The following is a 20,093-nucleotide window of genomic DNA, read 5'->3' on the forward strand; positions in this document are numbered from 1 at the left end:
TATTTTTACACAGAGATTTATAGGTCTATTAGTAAAATCTGTTGACTTTAGCCATCTTAGTTGCATTATATGTCAATGGTAACAGTTCAAAAATGGGAAAAAAGCAGTTCTTGTGGTTTTTGTCTCAAGTTTGAATGCCTGTAACTCAAGGAGTATTAAAGATCTCTTAATATCCTTTTAGATTCTGATTCTTGAACTACTAGCCCCCAATGGTTCAGTCCCAGAGATATGGAAATCTTAATGTGGCTACATTAGTAAACTGGTTACATTAGTAAAAAGTTTCAGTGGTCTAAAACCAAATGGGGGTCGATTTGGATACAGCTGATACTTTTTATATTTAAAGAGGAATATCTGAAGAACAAATAATGTTGAAACTGGAAATGTATCTTGTTTTTATCACCTCAATTGCATAGAACATACCTGTGCCAAAAGTTTGCATGCTTGTAACTCAAAGTATTCAATAAATCTTAATGTCCTTCTAGATTCTCGTTCTTAATACATTTTCTTTTAAAAGGTTTATTTTCAAGGCCTTTTACAGTTCAGTCCCATAGATATGGGGATCTCAACACAACTCCCTGTTCGAATTGTACTAATTTTTAGTAAACGAAAACCAAATGTGGTTCACTTTGCACTCAGCTTTAGAAGGAAATACTTCTTGGCAAACATTTATTCATAATGGTATCGTTCCCGGTGCAAGAATAAGTAACAAGAGTAATTGTTTAGCGGGAGTGAGTTACTTTCGGTTTCCAGTGAAGGATCCAGTGCATTTTAGGTAGTGGCTAAAGGCTGCAAACAATCGTAAATTCAGTAACGCAGCAACGGACAATCTCATATTCTCAGATGAATTCACATTGAATGGTGGAATTAAGGGGAGTTAAAATTCAACACACAATAAGGAATTTTCAAGAGAATACATTATGATATTCACATTGGAAATGAAAGATAAATACGTTTTCCACCATGTCTTACAAATAACACATTTTAAACTGGTGCGCTGTTAACTGACCTGCCTATATATAGGCTAGATTTTATGATATAATCCAAAATCATACAGAATTGGTGGGAGGAAGAAGCGCTACTGCTTGGAGAATTATTCGAACAGCGGAAAATAAATGGCAACATTAACCAGCGCTGAAAAAGACATTTGATTAACCGCTCGTCGTCAAATAGCCTATTAAAAAAAAAATGTTTCCTTCCTCTCCTGAAAGATTTGCGCACGTCTCTGTCTCCTCAGTTCCATCACAAGCCCTTACTGGCAACTCCTAACCACTTGAGAGACCTCTTGAGCGGTCTTAAATAACTGGGAGAGTAAGAGTGAATCTTAGCTTTAAGAAATTTGATAACTTGCTTTTATACTTAAGTTTGAAAGTAGGAGTAAATTTCATGAATTCTCAGCACTTAAAGGGGCACTTCAGCGCTGTGAAGATGAATGTGTATTTAAACTGTCATTTATGTAGTAGAAATGTGAAATTATTTTTGAAAATAATCTAGACTGAGAAAAGACAGAAAATGTATTTTTACAAATTATGGGGAATATACCATAATTTGAATATACTACCGAGTTTCTACTGATACAAAGCCTAATGCTAAATCACTGAAGTTACCCTTTAAGACTAAAATGGCACTTTGAGAAGCTTGATAAATACGGGCCCTGGTTTTCAAGTTCAACTCACTGAATGAGTGATTCAGTTGCAATGGTTCTCAAGTTTACAGTTCACCAGTATGTTTTTCAGTCAATTATGACTTAAATGTTGGTCTATTAGTTCTACAAATCTATCCTATGGATTATATCTTGGTATTTAGTGTTATGCATGGAGCATTTTTATGATGCTTTTTGATGTTTTTGTGCCATTTTGTAGCTTAACAAACATGGCCATTATAATACTTTTGGACCAAACAGTGAAATATTAATAGTGAAGTGTCTTCATTCTTTGTAACAGGCTTAATTAGCCAGAAAGAACAAAAGCGCAGAGCTGTTGCTGGGGTTTTGAACCTGCTCCTGTACTGGCTACTGTGCACATGTTCACACACACACTATACAAACACACCGGATATCGCACATGCTTTCAAACAAAAGCTCTTGGCTATGTCATCACATTGAAAGCACAGTCATCAATCCTGCGCGCCAGTGTTTCAGAATGGCACTGTGCTTCATGAATCACCGAGTTCATTTTTCACTCTTAATGCTGGTACCTGTTGGAGCCGAGGCTCATTAGGCAGCGGAGGACAATGTGTCATGTGGATCACCTGACAAATTCCAATGCATGAAAATGCAGTGGCTCCCTGCCTTTCCAGACAAATAAATGCCTTTCTTTCACCTGCAGAGAGGAGTTACAGATGACACCACTCAAGTGAGCCGAGAGCTATCAAATGCATAGAGCTCTTCAAGTACTCTTACCATACAGACAGCTGAAGGGAAGCAAAGGACAGCCATGTACCGTGCAGTGAGAGTTCCTGAGCATGCGGAAGTCAAGAAAAAGGGATAGTTCACCAGCAAATAAGTGAATCATTTACAAACCCTAATTTGTTTGTTTCAAACCTGTATGACTTTTCTTTTGTGTGGAACACATTAGTAGTAATTTTGGAGAATCTACACATGGGTTGTTTGTTTCCACTATTTAGTAATGCTGTCCAACTCCGATTCACAAATTAATCATTCAAATTCGTGTTCCTACTCACAACCCTCAGAGTGGGATACGAACCAGTGGGCTTGGGAGTCCTAACAAGGACACTAAAGTCCGGAGCCTCCAGCATCAGTCACTCGTGCATCTCTTAAGGCCAGGGGAGTGAGTTTTGCCTCTTTACTAGCTGGCCTCCATTACATTAATAACAAAAGAAGTTTCTTTTTTGGGTGAACTATCCCTTTAAACCCTTTAGAGAGCGAGTGGGTGAAAAATTGAACCCTGGTACTCACCTTTTGGATCATCTTTCACTACGAGCAAGCCGTTCCGACACACGACCTTCCCTGTGGCAGCGTCGATGAACACCAGTGAAGGAATACTAGTCACCTTGTACTTGTTCCATAGCTTCATCTACAAAAAGAAAAAGACAGACAGACATAGACTGAGATGAGAGACTGGGAATCAAAAGATATTCAAAAGGAATATGACTGAAAGAATAAGGAGGAGTGGGAATGTGTGTGTGTGTGTGTGTGTTAGAAAGCGAGAGCACGATTCATCTCGGCTCATTTCTCTTTTTTCAAAGCTTTTTTGCCTTTTTAACCATTAGAGATACAATCATTACTTTCCCATCTTTCCATGTGAGGCTTAAAAATAGGGTACAAAACGTCTTCCTCTCGCACTGAAGTATAAAGAGACTCAGAAATGTGGCGAGTTGAATTAAGTGCTATCCGCAGCCAAGGCGAGCCGGCGAAGAATTAGCTGAGGGCCAGAATCAAACATCTACAGGGCTGATTCAACTTTAAAGAGACTGGCATCTGAGGAAATTCGAGGGGAGCGCTTTATCTTTCTGTAGTCTCACTCAAACCGTGCCACACGGACTAAAAAGCCAGCGATTAAACCTCGCTCGACAGAGACGTTTGCCTGTGTAGTCTCATGGCTGTGGGCGCCGCCGCCGTCTTCATCCTTTTGCAGGTGAGAAGAAACCTGGTCAATTATTCAGGACATGGACGTGCAAAGGTTTAATGGATGAAAGACGCCTATAAAAGTAAACTACAGTAGCTGCAGCGGACTGATGCGAAACATGTAGCGCATGAAACACCGGTGCTACGGACATGAATGATTTATCAAAACACCAGACACACATGCAAAGACTAGAGCCGTCATTTCATTACATTTTTGACTGAACTAAATGTTACGCTTAAAAATTTATTGAATTAAAGACTTTTTTGCCCCCAAATAAAGATAATAATTTTGTTGTAGTACAAAATAACAGATATTAGACGACAGTGGCTTTGTAAGCAGGGCCAAATTCCTCATTACATTTACATTCAGATCAGGGGCATGACTAATTGTATAATAAATTACATTACATAATTTAAAATCACATTAAATTGACAGCACTAGGGCTGAAAATCAATATATATGTACAGATTTTGATGCAGATTTTGCTTTACAAGTCATTTATCCTTCTTCATTTGGGTATATTTCAGTGTAACAATTGCTTACATATTCTGCTAATATTGTAAATAATACAGGGCATTGTTTCAGACAGATTCGTCATCTTTTGTGAACCATTCCAGTTTATAAGAGTCATTGATTTCCTGAATTCTAGCTCCACTGGTTATGTTCTTGATTCACTAAAGAGACCGCTCATAAAAATCATTTGTGTGGTGATTTAGACTACACTGTTCACTATTCAGGTAAAGCCAATGAAAATACTGTAGGCAAATTAAGTGAAAAAAAAATTCTACACAACCTTATTCTAGTTTCAGTTAAAAATATACATGAAGTCAAATGTTAAGCGTGGCTGAATAAATCAGTGGAGGTTGCGCTGTGTGATCAAACTCTTTGATGCATAGCTGATGAAATGTTTTCACCGGAGGACAGTTTAGATGTGAACAGGCAGTCAAAGAGTGTTTCTCTGTTTCTCTAAGCCTGAAGGATTGTGTCCAGAGAACGGCTCCAACACAAACCCGCAGCGCTGCCATTGTCAACAGTCAAGTTGCTCGCTCAATCATTGGCCTGTCTGCGCCCAAATTTCTCACTCCGGCCCGAAGTGCAAGCGGCCTACGCTGCAAATCAGTGAGGTTAGAGGGCACTAACTGTGAAGGTCTCATGTATCAACACTGCTGCTTACCTTACACACACCTGTGAATCTGACACAGCTGTGTGTTTGGGCTCAGATCTACAGTGAGTCGCGAGAGAGTCCATGAGAGAACAAAGCTCGGCTGCAGGCTGTGAGACAGCTGTATGAGTGACTGGATAAAGGAGTCAGGTAATATGAAATGAAAGACAGCTCCATGATCAGCCATGTCAACGGCTGCCCATCAGTTCAAGTAGGCTAAAAACACTCAGCCTGAACCTGATGAAAATGGCCAATTAAGGAAGGACATGGACAGTGAGTGATGAATGCAGACATGTTTTAGAGGTCAAAGAGTTTCTTCAAGAAACCAGCAGATGGGGGGGGGGGCATTTTACTATACCTAATATCGATCTAGCTTACTGCAATGCAACATGTGTCTCATAGTAGCCACCGAGCGAATGCACAGAGGAGCGTTATAACATAACTTTCAACACACTCAAATGTATCTAATATGATAAAACAGCGCTGTGTTATCCGTACACATGAGCGGAAAAAGCGGAAGCGGTCATCGGTGGCATAATAAAAGCACCACTGCTCTTGAGTCGTGTGTCGTACTTGTCTCTCATTAGCAATCGTTGGCAATTTTTTATAAAGCATATGGAAACATAACATTAAAGGAAATTCTAGGTCTAATTCTAGTTGGGAAATAATCATTTTGAACTATTTGCAAATAATATTTTTATTCATTTGAATTAAAATATGCACATTTGTACTTTTTTTATATGCCTAAAATGTCGAAAATGTGAAACGTTTCTTGTCTCTTCACACTCGGTTAAGAATATTTTCAATTCAAAACGGCCATATTTGAGAAAAAGTTGAGTAGTTGCATCACTGGATGTTGCTGTCTGTCATTTAACATTTCTGTCGCAAAACAGTTCACATGTATTAAATGTTTTGCTTACGTCACTTTCTTTCAACGTTAAACTGACGCCTCGTGCTGGAATTTGCGTTCTGCAAACTCCGCCTACTTTGATTTGATTGGTCATCTCAATCATTTTGACATTGATGAGCGCTTTTAGACTGCAGCAGACCAGACTAAAAATTTAACTTTTAAACCTTTTTGGCATCCTAACAACAACATGCAGAGCGCTTTAGTGCACGAATTTGGCCATTTCTAATTATTATCCCCCTCAATGTCTATGGTGGTTATAGCCCTGACTTTAATGAATCTTTAATACTTTAGCTCATCCATGAATATGATTTCTACCCGAGTCCTATCGGATTCTTTTCCACCGGCTGTAGAGGTGAAGACAACAACTCCCATGATTCCCCGAAATCAAGGCGTCATCAAGTAACGCCTTTGTTTTGAATAAGTGACCTCTAGTTGCAAAAATTACATATTGTGCCTTTAAAGCCGAATAAATCATGATGCCGGCTGTTTAGCAACGATTTTTTGTCAGAAAAGTTGACGATAATTAATAATAACAGACAGTTATTTGTAACAGTATTGTTACTGTATTACTGTAGGTATTACTTTGAAATAATGTAAAAAATCTATAGGCTATAGTAACATTTCCATATTGCCCTACTGCAGCTCTCTTGCACTTTTATATGTACAAAATATCACAGACCCACCTACACACAGAAGTATAGCATAAGAAAAGACTAAAAAAAGAAGCAAGAAACCAATAGCATTCAGCTCTTGCACAAAAATGACGATTTAAAGCATTTCTGCTCGTTTCAGAACGGCGTACCCTGGCAAATCGCTCCACAACTGAGATCATCAAGCTAGAGAGAATCACAATTCGCCCGATTAGCATAATCCTGCAGGGGATGATGGTCGGTAATCATGGCGTCTGCATCACCTGCATTCATCAGTCACAGTTACCCACATCAGTAGAGGCTTCTCGAAATAATGATGATTTATGGCAAATTACTTTCAATTTCCTTTTATTTTGCACTGGTGAAATTCAACTTTCCATTGCAAGAGACGCAGAAAAAAACTGCGACTGTTCTTATGACACTGTGATGGCAGGCTGTAGGGGGAATACCATTCTCTCATTTAAAACTCTGAGCTAGTCTGCATATTTTCAAAGTGTTGGCTTTCTTTTAAAGGACCTTATTATTAATTTTCTCATTTCTATGTGATGGCAACATTTACACAGACTCTCTGGAGGGCTGCACACTCATTTAGAAAACCCTGAGTGCTGTTTCTGAAAACTCTGCAGTACGCATGATGAAATACAGGAGATTTCATTTCACACCAGTAACAATAATGGCCTCAGAGACGTGCCATTGGCAAAATCAACAAACATTAGTGACAGCCGCCATTAATAACCTTCGTCTATGGCCGCTCATGTTGTTTCTCTACTTTACTCAGAGCAAGGCCTCCAATGTGCCAATATTCCCTGCTGTGACCATTTAACAACCACAGTGGACATTAACTATACATTACATTCACTCAAACACACGGGTCGAGCTCGGGCCATTTGTTCAACCACAAATGGATCAAGCATGCTTGAGTAGTAATGAAAGAAGACTCTCTTCATGGAGAAAATGAGTGAAAATGGATAAAAAGAAATAATTATATATTTTATATTATATTGCATGGTAAAATTATTATGACAATAAAGCTCATCCCCCATTAGCCTACTTATTTAAAAAAAAAAAAAGATCATTACTGTAATAAAACATTTTCTTAAATGGTATATAATAATCCATTTGTAAACTATTGAATTTAACTTATGTTTATTTTAAATAAAATCTTCCTATCTGTACACTGTTTTATTACTCTATTACCCGACAGTGGAAAAGCAGCTATATATTGTTTTTGACAATAAAAGTCAGTTTTCCAGTATACCATAGAAATGCGTTTTGCATGAAACTAACGTGAAACCAGACTTCATTCATCCCAATGGAAAGCATATTTACACTGTCTGAATCGTTCTCTATCCCCTATATAATGCATGTGCCATTCACCATATTTCACCAAATAGTAAATGTGTGAACGCTTTAGCTTCAGTGTCTATTTACAGTGTAGGGGGCGGGACGCTTTAGATTCTAGAGGGCATTTGATTGGACAGAAAATCTGATGCGAAGCTGAAGTGCAGAGTGATGTCATCAAAATCACTGATCCATATTGGAAGTTTTGAATGATCATATGTTCTAAATGCCATTTTTGTCATTGTTTTGGAGCACACTAAGGATAATAGTACTGTTATAGATAACAGTAAGGCTAATACTATTCATACTAAAATGCAAAAAACTTTAAAGCTACACTGTGTGATATTTTCCCCCATCTAGCGGTTAAAAGGTATATGACCATCCAGTGAATTTTAGTTTCTGTTCTTCTCAATTCCGATTTCGTTTCAACTCCTACGGTGGCCGAATTAGTCCAAGATTAATATGGCTTCCAGTTCGACCTCGTCCACATTCAACACGGTGCCTGTGGGATATTCTGTGCGCAGTGGGATGGTTGGAACTCAACTGGCCTAATTATTCGGCTAGAAAGAACTGCAGCTAATCCAGAGTGAACTTTGATGATAGTAATGTTTATTCAGTCATCCAATTGCAAGGCATAAACAGGTTTGCGTGGATATGTACACAAATGTGGTTTCTGTGAGAGAACAAATAAGGATGGTAAATATACATACACAGTTCAGAACTGTATAAGTATACTTATAAGTTACATTTGTATAATGTAACCGTAAACCAGAGCTTATTGTACCATATATAGGTGCTAAATGCAGCTGCATTAAAAGGAGCGGAGCTGCCGCTGCTAACAAGCGGTGTCCGGTTACAAAAGTGTGTGCGCAGCTTTAACGTTAGCACTGCAGTGCGCTCTGTATAACAATTGTTAAAATGCCGATCAGACCTGATACATATTTCCGTCAACATACATTACAAGCAAATATTTTCTAAAAACGAATAAACATTGTTGATAACAAAATAACTGAATGATTATTCAAATAGGTGAGCATTACGCTTTTGTATGTTGACACAAAAATACTTCTGAGGTGACATCAACTGAATTACGCGATGACACACTCTGAAACACATCTAACGTTACAATGACAATAACTATTATTACTTACGGAGTTATTAACGCACAGAAATACCACACAAGGAAAAACAGACTTTTGAGGAATAAACAAGCCAGGAAAACTCCGTATAACTCTGTTACTGGAGCTGCTGAGATGAAAACTCTCTGCACATGCACCAGACAAGTCTGAACAAGTTGACGCGCACATGCGCGAGGCAGAGAATTTTGTACAGTGCCATCGAGTGAAACGCAAAAGGCGAAGCTTGAATTTACGGGTATGTCCCTCTTTGGCTAATGTACTTTCAAGATGGAGGGGCAACATGGCGACCACCGTTAGATCCCATTACCTTATGTATTTTCAATGGCATATTATAAACTTACGAGAATACTTTATTACTTGAAAGAAGTAAATATACATTAATGAGCACATATATTTTTCAAAGAACTAAGTGTTTTTAGCTAAGAATAGACTAAAAAAGTTACACAGTGTAGCTTTAAGCCTAAAATGCATATTTGAGCTGTTTTAACTGAAAGCAACTTGCACTGCCATATCATAAAATACATCAGTGTCAAGCGGCAACCTCCCGCAGTTTCTCTTGAAGCCAATACGGAAGTGAATTAAACTGCAATTCACAGGCTCCAGAAGGGAGCAGAATCTCATTGAGCCCCGTGTTAAAACGCCCAACTTTACAGCAGAAAAACACATGTTTACAGCCTGGTACAAATTGTGGTTTTGGTCTATACGGCTAATTTTGCCCTTCATGACAACTGTGAGGGGGGTGAATTTTTTTTTATTATAACTCATTCGTTTACATTATATAAAGCCTTAAAGTTCTGCATAATTAAGGGCGTGGCCACTTTGAGGGACAGGCGGATAGCCATTTATCTGCTGTCTGTTAGTCATCGCGTCACCTCAGCTCCGCCCACGTCCCGCCTCTTTGCCCATTTTCTGTTATCCGGGAGTGACGCACTGCCAAGATGGCAACGGCCAGCTCGTCCTTACTTTACGCTTTAAAACTGCTCTTCAGAATCCTATGGGTGACGTCACGGACACTACGTCCATATTTTTTACAGCCTATGCGGTCAGTGTCATTGTTTTGTTTCAAGATTCATACCAGTAATGTTTTTTTTTCCCTTCTAAGGCATGTTTATAAAAGATACTTAAAGGCACAGTCTGCAAGTTTTGCCAGTAGAGGACACTTATTCAAAACAAAGGCGTTGATTGATGACGGCGTGAATGAGCGTGGAATCATGGGAGTTGTAGTCTTGACTCTTCACCTCTACAGCGTGGATATGACGCCATTGACAGGCGACGCAAGGACACGGTCTGTAACGCTAGATACAATTTCTCCGATTTAAACATTGTTTGAAACATTTGAGATAATGTAAGTACACAGGTCAACAAAATATATAACATTGTTCTAGTGGTTTTGGGATATTTTAATCTCAAAATCTTACATATCATGCCTTTAAATGTCCTAATTGAACTGAGGCCTAATCCTGGCTTAATCTAAGCCCTGTCTGTGAAACCAGGCCAAGATGTCATGAAAATGCAGCTTTGCTCCATCAACCGGCCCCAGTGATTCTTGTTACAAAGCGATTTCGAGGCAGACTCTCAGGATGGTAAAAGCTGTGGAGACCTGCAGCTTTTCTCTGTGGAGTGTCAATCCTTTGTCAAGTGTTCCCTTTCCACCCTCTGCCTCCTGTGGTCTCCTCTAAGAAACGTCTGCCGGCCACTGGGTTTTAACAGCACGTGACTCCTACACCAGCCTCCAGAGTCCTGCTGAGCCCGCTCAAGCAGAAGATATTCCCGCAGTCATCGTCCCATTCACCTCCCGCCGTTAGATCTCTGACTCTGAGCGGATCTGCTTTCATCAGAAGGGGGAGAACGAGGGGCATGTGCCAAGTGGCAGCACCGCTTTTTCAGAAAACCAGTTTCAGAAAACACCCGCTAAACAATGCAAGCAAGAAAAGGAACACATGTACTGCGCTCAGCCTGCCGTCGAGAGAAAGACAACGCTCTTGCTCTTCAAAGGAAAATGAAAACATTAGCATAGGCGTTTTTTGGCAAACACTTAAAAAGGAAGCGCTGGAGCTCTACAGCGTCAGACAATAAAGCTAGTGTCGCAATTCATCCCCGAGTGCTTCTACAGAGCAGTGCGGATACCGTGACTGAGCCGACACCATATTGGTTTCATGGAATTCATAGATCGGGGCCAAAGAGTTGTCAAGTTTCTGGCAGGAAGCCTTCGGACACGCGGACTCCCATCCTTTAATCCTCTTAATAATAATCTGCATCAAATGAAGAGATCACTTAACTTGATTCCCTGTAGACTCGGCAGTTGCTAACCAGGGAAAAAGGGGCATCAATAACGGTGCCACTTGACATCAGCTAGGATTTGTGGTTGCTGTGACCCTAAAAAAGGCCACTATTTTAGCATAAAAGCTGATAATATGTATCATATAGATGCAGAGCAACTGTCTCTGGTTTGATTTGAGCTTTTAAAGTGGAGAGGCTCGCGAGTCTAAAAGGTCCTACCTACGCCTATTGCAAATATCATTATCACCTAGTAACTAAATTGGAGGCAAGTTACACCCACTTTAGAAATGACTGTAGAGTAGATTAGATGTCCTCTCTTATTGTTCTCTGGATCTGAGGATCTCACCATCTTATCTAACAAAGGAATAGTGTTTTCATTGTTTTTTGTTATAGAGCAGGCCTGCAGGCAACTGAATCTCTGAACAGGTTTGAAAAATAATTTAAAATAAAATAACAATACAATAAATGAGATAAAAATAAATAATATATTGACCACATGCATTATTACTAGGGGTGTAACGGTACACGTATTCATACCGAAACGTTTCGGTACAGGGCTTTCCGAATGCAACATTGCAAACGTCGGCTTGTTTTAAGTGCGGAACACACTTCAGTCCGAGTTCCCACTCGAACATATTAAGTATTCAGTACATTTTATCACGAAATTCAAACAATAAATGCCGTTTTGACGCTCTTTAATGTGACGTGACTGATCACTGTATAGGTCTCCCGTTTCGGCGCGGCGCACGAGCGATCATCTCTTCCTAAAGAATACACATTAATAATATCTTAAGGTATGTTGAGGATACATTACAACTTACTGAAACGCATCATATATCGTGTAATCGCTCAATCAGCATTTCAACTGCGGAAAGACATCAATAAAACGGCTTGTAAACAATGTCACGTGGCATTTACCTCAGAAGTTATTCAGTGTCCACAGCTGGTTAGCTCATTATAGAGATGAACTATTTCGCTAAAAATATATGCACTATTAGCCTATATACATTCATTATATTCTACTTAAAAAGGATAGTTCACTCAAAAACAAATTTTTATGTTTATCTGCTTACCCCCAGGGCATCCAAGATGTAGGTGTCTTTGTTTCTTCAGTAGAACACAAATTAAGATTTTTAACTCCAACCGTTGCCGTCTGTCAGTCGTATAATGCATGTGAATGGAGATATTTTAGACTATGAGAGCAATGAGAGTAAAAACACAGACATACGAATCCTTATTAAACCATGCGGCTCGTGGCGACACATTAATGTCTTAAGGCACGAAACCGAACCGAACAGTATTTATGTTATTTTTTTACCTCTTATCAGACAAATGTCATCTATTCCCAGCGCCATAACTTCCGGCGAATAAGGTCAAAATAATGGCGCGATCAAAGATATATATACACGTAGATGCCTCATTCGACCGATCCATGCAGGCACTAATTGGGAATCTATGTATATATCTATGATCGCGCCGGTATTTTGACCTTATTCGCCGGAAGTGATGGTGCGGGGGAGGCTGATGCAGAGCCATAGAAAAAAATGAAACACATTTTTAAATATGGATATTTTTATTACACAAACGCATCAATTCACTTCAGAAGGCCTTTATTAACACCCCAGAGCCGTGTGGAGCACGTTATTTGACGGACAGATGCATTTTTTTATGGACTTCAAAAACAGAGCAACTATTACTGCTATTATAATGCTTGGATTAGCAAGAACATTTTTAATATAACTCGGATTTTATTCGTCTGAAAGAAGAATGTCATATACACCTCGGATGACTTGAGGGTGAGTAAATCATGGGCTAATTTTCATTTTTGGGTGAACTATCCCTTTAACCTGTTAGTGATGTCTTGATTATTTAATGTATGTTTAAATAAATCTGTCATGAAAATGACACTGTGCATAAATGATTATATTTTAACAACGAATTGGAGAAAAAAAACAACATAATTTTACAATTAGATTAGAAGTTAATGCAAAAACTGCCTTGTGTGAAGTTTACATGTTTGCATACACTGTTATTTGAGTGTTGATTATTATATCTAAAAATAAATAGCAACTGAATTTAGGCTAATAGTTTGGGCTCTGTTGTTAACTTTTAATATTATAGTAATGTGCAAGTAAGGGCTCCCTATATAGTTTACAGCATTATCTTTAAGAAACTTTTAGTTATAATTGAATTCATTTAAGGACAGACACATTTTTCACTTCAAAACCGAGGTACGTACCGAACCGTCAGTTTTGTGTACCGTTACACCCCTAATTATTAGTGTTTATCAGTGCAAAGCAGATTAGTAGTTCAAGTAGGCCAGTATATTACATTAAATTAGCTATACAGTTCTGAAATCTAAAATACATGGGCACCATAAATGGCCTGAAATTCTACGGTAAATTTAACAGAATTGTTTTTTACAGTGCAGGTCGGGGCACTTTCCATCTGTCATTTCCTCTGGCCTCAAACCTCTGCATGTGCAAAGTGAAATAACATGTTGTATTTCATTCAGCAAAGCATTGTCAGTCGGATGGCAGAAGATGAGTAAAAAACGAGACAGGGTCCATTTCGTACTTCGAGCAAAGAGAGAGAGAGAGAGATGCTTTGGAACAGTGTGTGCATTTCACGTCTCGCCCTTACTTCCTCTCTGATGAGCCTAGCAGGCCTCTCTCGCCGGCGTACACTTCATCACAAAAGCTGCGACGCCTTTATGACCTCCATCGTGAGGGACAAATCACAATTCTAGGAAACGGATTCCTCGCACACGGTCATTTATCCCACCCCCACTTTTAAAACGCAGCGTGACATTGCTGCATCATATTTACAGGCTAAAATATTCATTGGCCCATCCGTTAGCGGGTAGAGGCATTGTACACGCCAATATGCAGGCTAAATTGCTTTTGGATAGAGGGGTTCGGTTGCCATGGAAACTGCCCAGTCAGGACATGTCATAGAGTGGCAGGCACATTGTGGGATCTCGGGTAATAATTCAGTGATAAATTAATGCTTTAGTGAGGAAAACAGGTGCCGGAGTGTCACGGGGGAGTTTAGAAGAGGGGAACAAAAAAAAGAGACACGCTCATTCAGACGTATAGGAAAAAGTGAGACGGAATGACACAGATGGAGACGGAGAAAAAAAAAAAGAGAGCGGGGTGTTCTTCCAGCTTTAGCCCCAGCCATACAAAAGGCATTTTCTGAAAGCAGGATTAATCCTGACTTGCGCTCTCAATGGCAGGGGTCTTTAGTGCAAGATTTTACTAGGTAAAAATGCTGGCTAAAAGCAGAGGATTGTAAAAGCGTAAAAAGCAAGGCTTTAAGCGATACGCAGCATTGTCTACGGCAAATCCCGTTTGCTACTGGGCCTCTGAGGAACAGGGTTAGAAGTCACGGTGGTGAGGGGGTGCTTTGCGTCCCATGGGCCGGAAAAGACTAAATGTTCTAGCATTGAATTTAAAGGGATAGTTAATCCAAAAATGAAAATTCGGTCATCATTTCCTCGCCCTCATGTCGTTACAAACCAGCAAGACTTGAAAGATATCTGAAAGATGAAGATATTTGAATGAAATCTGAGAGATTTCTGACCCTCCATTGACTACCAACTACTACGCAACTACCACTTTGACGCTTCATAAAGTTCATAAAGAGATCATAAAACTAACCCATATGATTTGAGAGGTTTAGTCCAAATTTTCTGAAGAGACTCAATCGCTTTATATGATGAACAGATTGAATTTAGGCTTTTATTCACATATAAACATTCATCAACTCAGTTGTGGTAAACGGAAGCTTAAGCATGTTCGCTTGACGTGTGAGAAACAATGAGGTTTAATCCTCGTGTTTTTTTGCAGCACGTTTGAGCTTCCGCGAGAACCAATGAGGTTCAGTCTCGTGTTACGTACGTTTGAGCTTCTGCAAGAACCAATGAGGTTCATTCTCGTGTTACGTACGTTTGAGCTTCTGCAAGAACCAATGAGGTTCATTCTCGTGTTACGCAGCACGTTTGAGCTTCCTCAAGAACCAATGAGGTTCATTCTCGTGTTACGCAGCACGTTTGAGCTTCCTCAAGAACCAATGAGGTTCATTCTCGTGTTACGCATCACGTTTGAGCTTCCTCAAGAACCAATGAGGTTCATTCTCATGTTACGCAGCACGTTTGAGCTTCCTCAAGAACCAATGAGGTTCATTCTCGTGTTACGCAGCACGTTTGAGCTTCCTCAAGAACCAATGAGGTTCAGTCTCGTGTTACGTACGTTTGAGCTTCTGCAAGAACCAATGAGGTTCATTCTCGTGTTACGCAGCACGTTTGAGCTTCCTCAAGAACCAATGAGGTTCATTCTCGTGTTACGCAGCACGTTTGAGCTTCCTCAAGAACCAATGAGGTTAATTCTTGTGTTACGCAGCACGTTTGAGCTTCCTCAAGAACCAATGAGGTTCATTCTCGTGTTACGCAGCACGTTTGAGCTTCCTCAAGAACCAATGAGGTTCATTCTTGTGTTACGCAGCACGTTTGCGCTTCCTCAAGAACCAATGAGGTTCATTCTCGTGTTACGCAGCACGTTTGAGCTTCCTCAAGAACCAATGAGGTTCATTCTTGTGTTACGCAGCATGTTTGAGCTTCCTCAAGAACCAATGAGGTTAATTCTTGTGTTACGCAGCACGTTTGAGCTTCCTCAAGAACCAACGAGGTTCATTCTCGTGTTACGCAGCACGTTTGAGCTTCCTCAAGAACCAATGAGGTTCATTCTCATGTTACGCAGCACGTTTGAGCTTCCTCAAGAACCAATGAGGTTAATTCTTGTGTTACGCAGCACGTTTGCGCTTCCTCAAGAACCAATGAGGTTCATTCTTGTGTTACGCAGCATGTTTGAGCTTCCTCAAGAACCAATGAGGTTCATTCTCATGTTACGCAGCACGTTTGAGCTTCCTCAAGAACCAATGAGGTTCATTCTCATGTTACGCAGCACGTTTGCGCTTCCTCAAGAACCAATGAGGTTCATTCTTGTGTTACGCAGCATGTTTGAGCTTCCTCAAGAACCAATGAGGTTCATTCTTGTGTTACGCAGCACGTTTGAGCTTCCTCAAGAACCAATGAGGTTCATTCTCATGTTACGCAGCACGTTTGAGCTTCCTCAAGAACCAATGAGGTTCATTCTCGTGTTACGCAGCACGTTTGCGCTTCCTCAAGAACCAATGAGGTTCATTCTTGTGTTACACATCACGTTTGAGCTTCCTCAAGAATCAATGAGGTTCATTCTTGTGTTACACATCACGTTTGAGCTTCCTCAAGAACCAATGAGGTTCATTCTTGTGTTACGCAGCACGTTTGAGCTTCCTCAAGAACCAATGAGGTTCATTCTTGTGTTACACATCACGTTTGAGCTTCTGCAAGAACCAATGAGGTTCATTCTCGTGTTACGCAGCACGTTTGAACTTATTCAACAACCAATGAGGTTCATTCTTGTGTTACGCAGCACACTTGAACTTACTCAACAACCAATGAGGTTCATTCTTATGTTAAGCATTACGTTTGAGCTTCTGCAAGAACCTATGAGGTTCATTCTTGTGTTACACAGCACGTTTGAGCTTCTGCAAGAACCAATGAGATTTGTTTATAAGAGAAGCCTAAATTCAATCTGTTCATCATATAAAGCGATCAAATCTCAAGATTCAAAAAAATTTTTCATAAAGTTTTACAATCTCCATTACAATGCTAGGGTAAAATAAATCATATTTTACTCAATTTATGAGTTAAAGTATGTTGGTCTGCAGTATGAATCAAATGTGATTAGATAAAAACTATGTTCTGGATGCCATGGATGCACTGCAAAAAATACAAAGAATGCAAGCACAGTCATCAATACATCATCAATAGTGGTTCAGTTTTATAAATCAGGGCAGATTGCATTCATACCAATTGCAAAATATAAACCATTCCTCATCTTGGGTGTGGTTCCTTGGTGGGCATTCGAGTTCTGAAAGTCATAACTGGACACATGGACTGTGCGGTGACACAATGCAGTGTCAGCAATGGCCCTTTCTTTCTCCACTCATCAACTTGAGACCTGAACCTTTTCTGGCTACGTAAACTGGCACAGCACCAATCGGACCAGGCTGAGGTACAGGGCATGGCCGTCTGCATCACAATGGCCCCACTCACGGCGAGGAGAGGTTCACTTAGAGCACATTTTTCATAGCTCCTGGGTCCTGCCAATAGTAACTCACATCACACCCTGTAGAAGAGGAAATGCAATACTGTATGCTGAGGTGGGTGGCAAAGACCCACAGAAACAAGAGCTTAAGCCTCCTACATGTTCATCGCCTTAAAAAAAACCCCAAGGCATCTGGAGGCTTCACAGAAGATGCCAAGCACGATACAGTCAGAGGTGTATTTCATGTAGATGCTGCAGACAGGTTTGGGTTTATGAGAGGCCGATCATTCATTCCCTTCCCTTCTTTCGCCACCTCATCCTGACCTTTCATTGAACACCCACTCAGTCACTCTGGGCAGAGGAACAGAGAAAAGGGAAAGAATGAGAGAGGCAGAGATTATGCACTTAAGCATTGCTGCACCACAAAGAATTCTCATCAGTGGCCCGCAATGCGATCACTCAGTGAAAACATCATTGCTAATATCCTGCTGCAGCGCCACTAAAGTACCGCCTGATGGGCATGAGGAAATTATGACCGCAAGAGCTATTGACACTGATTCGGGGTATTGGGGCCGATCCGAGAGCAAGCCATTGTGGCATAGATGGCATGTCGGTTTTACTTCTTAAACAAGAAACAAAAATATATGGGTTCCCATGTCAGGAAACCTTTAAAATGACATACAGGAAGTGGGACATGACACAAAAAGCATTTCGTTGGCTTTCACAATAAAAGGGAAAATCTTTTAATGTAATCTAAGAGAGAAAAAAGTATTCACGTTGGTTTTGAAGAATTTTTATAACATTTGAAAGAAGTTGAAAAACCTGCAAGTGCACACTGAAAATTATATCATTTTCAAAAAAAAGTTTTTAAACGTATTTTAAGGTTTAATGTATTTTTTTATTATTTATTTTTAATTTCATAATTTTTTTTAATTATTTATTAATCCCCATAAAACTTTTGAAGTAAATACACTAACGTTCAAAAGTTTATAACCAGATATTTTTTGTAAGATAGCAAGATATTTGTATTGCTTTTAAAAGGAGTCTTGATTAAAAAAAAATAGAGTAATATTGTAAAATATTGTAACAATTTAAAATAATTTGAATACTGAAGTCCTGTCAAATTATAAAGGTTTGTGTTTACATAATGTATGTGTGTGTACTGTGTATAATTATTATGTATATATATATAAAATACACACATGCATGTATATATTTAAGATATTTATCAATAAAATATTTATTTATACATTATATAAATGATATAAATATATATCAAATATACACAGTACAACACACATACATTATGTAAACACAAACTTTTATTTTGGGTGCGATTCATCGATTTGACTGATTTTAAGATATCATTTATTATTCTATTATGACAAAAAATTATCAGCATTATTACTCCAGTCTTCAGTGTCACATGATCCTTCAGAAATCATTCTAATATGCTGATTTGCTGCTCAAGGAAATAATTTCTATTACCAATGTTGAAAACAGTTGCAGTTTGGTGGAAACCAAACTTTTTTTATAATTTGATGAATAGAAAGAACAGCATTTATTTGAAATAGAAATCATTTGTAAAAATGCAAAAAAAACCTTTACTGTCACTTTTGATCTACTGAACGCTTCTTTGCTGAATAAAAGTATTACTTTGCCATTCAGAAGTTTGGATTTTTTTTAAGGAAGTGTATGTAATAAAAAAAGTAAAGGTGAATAAAAAAATAAAAAGTGTCATGTTACTGACCCATCTCCACCTAGTAGCACATCGTTCATGAGAACACTCAAATACCAATCCATCTTAAAGAGACAGTTTTATTTTTAGGTTCCTCCCTTAATTCACCAAAGCTGAACATCTTCAGCATATGGGCCGTCTCAGACCCTCCAGGGCGTTGTAAATCTCAAGAGTAGTTCGGTGGGCTGCACAGCTTCATAAAGCTACTATAGAGGCCTGACAGCAGGATGACTGCAAAAGCTCTGGCTCCAAGTGCTACTTCAGAGGAGACTACAGGCACATTATATGTCGATAAATGTTTTTGGCGGGCGACTCAAAATCGTTTCACACTTCATATTTCAGACAGCATCATAAACTACACCTTTATAATGTAGAATGATGATTCGCTTATGCTTTTTAATGTGAGCAAGCAGGGTAACCGTGTGACTGCGTGGCATGTAGGAACATTGGATTTCACTGTGACATTTTATATCTGTCTATTAACCCACTTCCTCTTCTCTTCTTTCGCTCATTAAAGAGCACATCTGTTTTCTGCAGCTGCAGGGTAACACTGCTGATTCTGGAAGCGATGCGCATTTGGCCAGACCCCGTCTTACTTAGCGCGCACAAACACGTTGATGCCCTTTCGCTCACTGATCCCAGAACAGCATTAAATGCTGTTAAATCAGATAAGCAGGGATTGGGCACTCTCAGAGAGCCGATTATGCCGACAACTTTCATAGGTTTATTGGCTTACGGCCCACCAAATTTCCAAATCATTAAAACCTCCAACCTCTTGACCTAGTTTTGACTTCGCTTGGGCCGCCGCATGCAAACGGACGTCTGCGTAGGGTAAGCAATGCTAAAAAAGCCCCAAAGCAACGCTAAACGTCCCTAAGAGAGATTTACGAGTGTCAGTTGTGTGTAAAAGAGGGGAGTGTTCGGTGTGTGTTATGAGGAGAAGGATGCGGACAGCTGAACGTCAGGCTTTCAGGGTCACTTCGGCACATGGGGCAGCTGTTGGCCGGGCGGCCCGGTGGGCAGCGGTGGGGGAGGGATCAAAGGTCTCAGGGACGGTCTGGCCTTGAAACATACACACCAGTCACCCCCACACAACCCCTGCACTCCGGTGACCCGCGGGTCCCACACAAGTCTGCA

At 39.7% G+C, this 20,093-nt stretch overlaps 1 protein-coding gene across 1 annotated transcript in view; it reads right to left on the minus strand.

Moving 5' to 3' along the window:
• The window catches only part of nxn (nucleoredoxin), an 82,791-nt gene that overhangs the window by 17,955 nt on the left and 44,743 nt on the right, over positions 1-20,093 (minus strand). Inside the window, exon 2 of the mRNA XM_079824094.1 lies at positions 2,915-3,032. Within this exon, the coding sequence (XP_079680220.1) occupies positions 2,915-3,032 (118 nt within the window). The remainder of the gene's footprint in view (positions 1-2,914; positions 3,033-20,093) is intronic.

Source organism: Gobio gobio (assembly GCF_949357685.1).
Source record: "Gobio gobio genome assembly, chromosome: 8".
Lineage (NCBI taxonomy): Eukaryota > Metazoa > Chordata > Actinopteri > Cypriniformes > Gobionidae > Gobio > Gobio gobio.